This window comes from Penaeus chinensis, chromosome 18, assembly GCF_019202785.1.
Source record: "Penaeus chinensis breed Huanghai No. 1 chromosome 18, ASM1920278v2, whole genome shotgun sequence".
NCBI classification, from domain to species: domain Eukaryota; kingdom Metazoa; phylum Arthropoda; class Malacostraca; order Decapoda; family Penaeidae; genus Penaeus; species Penaeus chinensis.
This window is the reverse complement of record NC_061836.1, coordinates 25,550,622-25,558,503: the sequence shown is the minus strand read 5'-3', so window position 1 is coordinate 25,558,503 and position 7,882 is coordinate 25,550,622. Positions and strand designations below refer to the sequence as shown.

At 37.0% G+C, this 7,882-nt stretch overlaps 1 protein-coding gene across 3 annotated transcripts in view; it reads left to right on the top strand.

Annotated features, from left to right (window-relative positions):
* Nucleotides 1-3,303, top strand: part of LOC125034751 (zwei Ig domain protein zig-8-like) — a 472,306-nt gene extending 469,003 nt beyond the window's left edge. For all 3 annotated transcript variants that reach the window (XM_047626694.1, XM_047626693.1, XM_047626695.1), the window contains 2 exons: nucleotides 1,457-1,569; nucleotides 2,013-3,303. In XM_047626694.1, coding sequence (XP_047482650.1) covers nucleotides 1,457-1,569; nucleotides 2,013-2,111 — 212 coding nt within the window. In that variant the 3' untranslated portion in view covers nucleotides 2,112-3,303. The remainder of the gene's footprint in view (nucleotides 1-1,456; nucleotides 1,570-2,012) is intronic.
* Nucleotides 3,304-7,882: the final 4,579 nt, after the last annotated feature.

Sequence of the window (7,882 nt, the reverse complement as noted above, 5' to 3'; positions counted from 1 at the left end):
CACACACACACACACACACACACACACACACACACACACACACACACACGCACGCACACACACACACACACACACGCACGCACGCACACACACACACACACACACACACACACACGTTTTATTTTGTTTCCTCTCAAAAATGGAATTTGAGTCAAGGATAAAGTTACAGGATGTTCTACTAACACTCTGAAAAAAAAACAGAAAAAACTCTGGGAAAAAGTTTTAGGATTCTTCTAGCCGAAGAGAGAGTCCTCTGATATCGATCATTGACAATCCCTAATGATGCTATTATGTCTTCTGAATGGCAAAGGCACGATCTTTTTTTTTTTTCTTTTTTCATCAGTCCCCGGCAGTACGAAACGGGCAACGATTCGGGAACAAATTGAGGGAACTTTCAACGTTGACTCTGCCTTCCACAAACTATCAGCGGGAAAAATGATCAGCCTTGATCCGGGACATCACTTCCCCCCTCCCCTCACCCCTCCCCTCGCTCCTCCCCCTCCTCCCCTCCCCTCCCCCCCCTCCATTCCCCTCCCCCCCCTCCCCTCCCCTCTCCTCCCCCCACCCCAACCCCCACCCCCCCGAAGCGAAGCCGAAGTCGAAGACAAGCCGGAATGTCCGCCGATAAGAGCAGGGAGCAAAGAGCAAGAGAGATTCGCCGGGGATAAGATAACAACTGACATGTGTAAGAGAGAGGCAGCCGCGTGTTAGACCAAGCTCTTCCAAAGGCCGAGCTCTAAGAACGGACAAAACGTTGGCTTCGTTTCTTCGTTTTTAAACAATCTTCAACTTTTCTCTGACGTGAAGTGGCGGTTTGGAAACGGATGTGCGTTTGTTTTTCTGGTCGTTGATCGAGTTGAATTATTTGTGAATTCGGGAAGGTAACACGTGTATAGGTAAATGGTAATAATGATAACAATAATGATGATGATAATAATAACAATGATGATGATGATGATGATGATGATGATGATGATGATGATGATGATGATGATGATGATGATAATGTACTTTTGGGGATGATTAAAGTTTACTGTCTCTCTATATATATCTATGATGATAATAATGATGATAATGATAATAATGATAATAATGATAATAATGATGATGATGATGATAATAATAATATTAATAATAATAATAATAATAATGATAATAATGATAATAATAATAATGATAATGATAATGATAATGATAATGATAATAATAATAATAATAATAATAATAATAATAATAATAATAATAATAATAATAAAATGATAATGATAATGGTAATGATAATCTTTTTAAATTAACATCTTGGCATAAGGTCGAGATGTGAACCTGCGAGAAGACACTCGCGTATATTCAAAACCTGGCACGTGACATTTCCGGCGCGCAATATCCCCTGCAATAAAAGCGCGAGGAAGCAAAACTCAAAGTCAACCAAATCCAAACTTCGGCCTTTCTTCCCCAGGCGGTGAGACTCCGGCCGCCATCCACTCGCCGGCCGCTCGTGTCGCCCTTCCCTGCCTGCCTCTGCTGCTGCTGTTGCTACTGCTGCTGAGTCTCGCCAACATCTCCCATCAGGTAGGTCCCTGCTCGCCCTGCAGCGTTGTCTTCTATATAATGCATAGGCAGTAAAAGGTAGCCGTGAGGAAAGCTCTACTTACCCCTTTAGATATTCTCGTGAACCGTTGTATGTCTCGCCTACTTTGTGTCTTTTCGCTGAACACTGTATAGCAAGGTTTCCTGGTAATTCACCATATCTTCTGTTAAGTAGTATTTTCTAATAGATATTTTCTCGAAATTATGTATCTTGATGCATTGGTGTATGTATGACAGCTCTTTGTTTTGTTTAAATTGACATTCCCAGCTCTTTACCCCCATGCACCAGTTTTAGATGGCGTGACGTGATTCATGCAATCCATCACATCATTTACTGTTTGCTTTTGAAATACCACAGCACTTCATATCATTACTCACCTGATATTACTCCACATGACTCACGCATTTTCCCCGGCGTCCCACAGGAGGTGGTGGTGAGGGACGCCCAGTACCGAATACGGCGCATGCGCAAGTACCGGCAGGAACCCTTGTCGCCGTGCCGTGAGATATGTCCTTCTGTGTGACGCCTGACCTTCTCCTTCCGCGTCACCCTGTAGGACCGAGCACCCCCTCTCCTTCTCCTTTACTCCGGGCGTCGTGATGTGACGAGACCGTGTCACTTGCTCCTTATAAAAAAGAAGCCTGCATTGCGCAGTGCCATCATGTGTGTATGTCACGTGGTCCGCTGTTGTTCCTTTGCTGTGTGACTCCATGCACTGTGGCATATGACAATGTATTTACACCTGCTCTGTGTGCTGTCATCAAGTGTCACGCGATCATTACCTGCACCTGCTACGAGTGATATTAAGGAACGTGTTATATGATGACCAGCTATATGGACCGTGTGTGAGATTTCATGTTTTAACCTTATCAACTTTGCTGCAATAAGGTGTGATGACATCGTAAGTACACGATACATGTTGAACAGATGTGCATACGTTAGCAGTATTAAGCCTCTCGGAATTTAAGGCTTGAAGTCACGTGATGGTGTTAGGAGTGTGTGACAGCGGAAAAGGAGACCAGAATGAGTGCACGTTTGTAAACTGCTCTGAATGGAGACACGTTATACGGTCTATGGAAAGAAGTGCACTATTTCTCCGAATCATATAAAGATGTATCGACTGAAAAAAAAAGAAAAACAAGTGCTGCAAAGTTGATGTTCACAGCAAACTAATGACAATTCACTTCATACACTACAACAAGTTTTTTTTTTAACTGCAGCATCTCTTAGAAATCCCGAGAAACGTCCCTGTGTATCTCAAAGGGAGGAGAAGCTCACATTTTCAAAACATATCTACTGTAATAACAGTTATGATTCCCCAAAAAACAAAACAACAAATACATAATTTATGACTTTTAGATTTTTTGTATAAGTAATGTACTAAATGTCAGACCCATAGGTAACAGAAATGCAGCAAGTAGATATATTCATTTGTTTTTTGACATACAAATGACTCGTATGGAATTCCCTACCTGGCTGCACCCCAATACTTGCTTCTTGATATAAGTTGTGTACCTTAGATATAAAGTGTTTATTCGTAGTGTACTTTGTGATTAACCAGAATATTATGAATTAATATGATGTTGAGTGGATAACTATAGTTGTTTGGTTATTATTTTGAGTTTTCCTTTTAGTTTCACGAGTTATTTCTATTTGTCATCAACTCTACAACTCCCTGCAAGCTATGTTGTAAATAAAATGTTTATAGTAAGAAATGCCGAAGATTTTTTTTTACTTTTATCCGCAGTAAATGATGATGCTTAAATCTATAAGGAAGAAATACATATACATACACACACACACACACACACACACACACACACACACACACACACACACACACACACACACATGCACACATACAATTCCCCGTCGCGGAGGTCGTAAAAAGGCCTGCGCTCTGACTGCTGGCTCGAGCCCGAAGTCAAACGCAGTTGTCGTAGGGGAAGTGGAACCGCGGTTGATTAGGAAGGGCATCCAATCAGGCAAGGATGGCATTGCCATAGAACCTCTCAATAGTGAATTGAGAGAGGCCAAAGTCCTGCAGTGGAGTGAATGGCTGTATATATAAAATATATGTTTGTGTATATATACATGTGTACGTGTGTATATGTGTATATATATACATGTATATGCACATCTTTCCGTGTGTATGTGTATGTATGTATATGTGTGTGTGTGTATATATATATATGTGTGTGTGTGTGTGTGTGTGTGTGTGTGTGTGTGTGTGTGTGTATCATATATATATATATATATATATATATATATATATATATATATATATATATATATTATATATATATATATATATATGCATATGCATAACATATAGATAGATAGATAGATAGATTATAGATAGATAGATAATATATACATATATATAGAGAGATAGATAGATAATATATATATATATAGATAGATAGATAGATGATATATACATATATATATTTATTTATTTATATTTATGCATATATATATATGTGTGTGTGTGTGTGTGTGTGTGTGTGTGTGTGTGTGTGTGTGTGTGTGTGTGTACATATACAGATATAGATATATACATATATTCATATATAAATTTATGTATGTATTTATGTATGTATATATGTATATATACATATATACACATATATATATATATATTCATATATACATATATATGCACATATATATGTATATATATATGCATATATATATATATACACATTCATATATACATACCCACATACAAACACACACACACACACACACACACACACACACACATATACAAGCACATATATATATATATATATATATATATATACATATGTATACATTTATCTATGTATATGTATAATAATACAAATATGAATGTGAATATCTGACCGTGCGTATGTCTTCTCGTGATGTGTGTCTGCATCTGTGTCCGTTATTGTTTCCAACCAAAATGAATAATTTGAAACCAAATATTATCAAACAATGTGACTGATTCTATTACTGAGTGATGTGTCAATTGCTCTTGGCTGAAAATATAATGAAAATATTTTGTAGCTGTGATTCTATAAACGAAGGCTGATGGCGAGTGATTTCATGAATTAGTAAAAACAAATTTGTCTTTCTGTGTCGCTTCAACCACTGAACCACTTATCATTGCCTTCTATTGCTGTGAATATAATAGAGGAAATATTTTAAAAAGTTATAAACATAAACTTACATGAAAAGATACAAAAGTAAATATAAATGAAAAGTTATAAATACAAAATAAAATATAAATGTAATTATAAATGCAAAAATACTCCCAGCCATGCGAAAATAATCGTTCCTTTCTTGTAGAAAATTATCTTTATTTGATAAGGATAACGATTAACCGAAAGAACTGGAATCACTTGAGTTGCAAAATGCTGTTTCCAAGAAGTGGAAGCATCTGGCATCTCGAGCAGGTCACCCAATGGGAATCAAAGATCAGGTTATTTTATAAGGAAAGAAGGTAGAGCTTAAATCAAGCCGTCCTGTCGTAAATCTTAGATAGAAATGAGATGGCCTTTGGATAACTCTGCATTCCTGTATTTACCAGGGATTCAGCTGTCCTGACCAAATATATGTACTAATACTTTCTTTACGTTAAGTTCAGCATGAGAGGGCGCAGGGCAGTGTTCGAAAAAGCTTCCTGTAGGCGAAATGCTTTCTTGGAATCATGGATTTTAAATATGAACAGGCAAAGGATAATGCAGTGGTTGAAAAAATTCTGCAATGTAAAACACAGCGCAATCCACCGTAGAGTTAATTTAAATCTGAATTTATTATCTTTAACAGTGAAGTGAGCCAGCCTTGACAGGTCCATAACTCTCTCTGAAGGAGGTGTATATATTACTACTTACTCAAAGAGAATATAAAAGATGGGGACATATCGGGCGTCCTTTTAAATCTATAATACTATATCTTAAAATATACATTTGTACAGTTTACCTACAAAATAAACTACAGTAGGACATAATGATCCATACAGAGTGACGCTATAGCCTGGGAAACCGAGTCCGCGGCCTCAGTTATCGACTGGAAAAGCGATTATTATGGCCGACTGCCTTACGGGACGTAGCGATTTGATGTCAAAGGCGTATAGGATAGTGATTTTATTGTACCCGCGATTTAATTTTCCTGCATGATGGTAGCCCCGTTTTCACAGAATATGTAATAGAAGTTGATTTTTATAAAGAGATTGATTTCACCAATTATATCCCTAAACATGCCGGAGAGAAGTAATCGGTTGGCATCCATTGTAAAAAGGTTAAAAGTTACTCGAAGCAACTTAATGTAATACCTGAGGTGTGTAATACATCCTGCAAAATATAATAACAACGCTGATAAAACAAAATCTATACATCTCAGTCGCTTTAAATAGTAAGGAAATTCGACTGAATATCATGGAAACCCAGCGTCGTTCCAAATATACTGTAGCCATAATTTCAGACACGACACGGCCGTCTACGAAAAGGCAAAGTTGACCTCCGTATACCTGAAACCTAATGCCTCTTTTAATACCAGAAAACTCGACATTGGCAAAGAACTCGAGCTGGGAAGTTTTCTCATATTAATGGTAATGGTGATGTGGTATTTTAATCACGATAAAAGCGAATCAGGAATTTTTTTGTTTTTTTCTATAGAGATCATGTCATGTCTCCCACACCGGAGATGAGATCCTGTAATAAGGAATTCCTGTTTCGTTTGATCGTAAACATTATAGTTATGGTATTTCTCCAAGTCCAGAAAAGAAAGTGATTTCTATAGATAAACCCAAAAGCACGGAATAAATATAACTGAATAACAATACTTACATGATATTGAAATATAGAGAAACACCAACAGTATTGATTCTGGTCTCTATCTCCCGAAAAAAAGAAAACAAGGCAAAACTTTCTCAATCAGACTGCAGCCACATTAGCGCATTTACGTCCAAAATAAATGTGACCCTCCCAGGTCCTTCCTAGCCATCCATCTTGTGGTTTTAATTACATTAACTAACGCCTATACCAAGTTTTCAATTCTTAAACCATGATATTTAAGCGATAGATGTAGAACACAGTAGAACTCACCTGATCCATGTATTACTTAGTATATAATTCCCGACCGCCTTTGAACATCAAGTATTCAGTGAAATTTAAAGGGGTTTTAAGGTATCCGTTATTAAAGGTATTGCATTTTTAATCACTCGGAAGTGGCAAAATATCCTTTGATAGTTCATGAATTCAGCTGATTTCCTGCTAGATATCATGATTCTCTCATGTGCTGTGTGTGCCGTTAACCTTCTACAAGAGATAATAATAGATACATTCAGACTTTCAGAATGTAGTCGATATTTCAATTAATAACAAATAATTTTCCATTAGGCTCATCGATAAATCACGCAATTATATATTTTTTAGGTATCGAAATATCCATGAAGCTTGTTGCGATCCTGAAGCATGAAATTTAGTTATGAAATTTAGATCAGTATTTTTAAAAGTCAAAGGATTCCTTGATAAATTCAGCACGTGAAGTTAATTTTCACCTATCTATATATGGATATGAAGTGTAGCTTAGATTTGATCCATTAAGAGTGTCTAGATACATATATATATACATACATACATGCATATATATATATACACACATATATATACATATATATATATATATATATATATATATATATATATATATGTGTGTGTGTGTGTGTGTGTGTGTGTGTGTGGGTGTGTGTGTGTGTGTGTGTATATGTATGTATTGGCATTCATTGATTACGAAAAGACAGCTATTCGAAGACAGGCAGTAGAGGAGGTATATTGTAAAATATTGGAAGATATATATACGAAGATGGGACAGCAACCATCAAGCTCCACACGGAAACCGATAAAATACCAAAAAAGGTGTTAGATAAGGCGATATCTTCTTCGCCGTAGGCCTTGTCTCGATTAATCAGGATCGGCCTCTAAACAGGGACAGGGCGATACCATCTTGCCAAATCGGTTTACAGCTTGCCTCGAGGAAATATTCAAGAAGCTAGAATGGAACAGAAAGGGTATTACAATAGAAGACAAATACCTAAACAATCTAGGTTTTGTAGATATTGTTCTCTTCTCCAAATGTAATGCAGCAACAAATAAACGATCTGAAAGTCGGACTTAGGATGAACAAGAAAAAAGACCAACACATCTAGCGAAGAGAAAATTCAGCGGCGGCAGACACAGTAGCATACTAAGAGGCTCCTTGCCATTATGTTTAAGAAGAAAAGTCTTTAACAAATGCCTAAACCCAGTTATGACCTATGGATCAGAA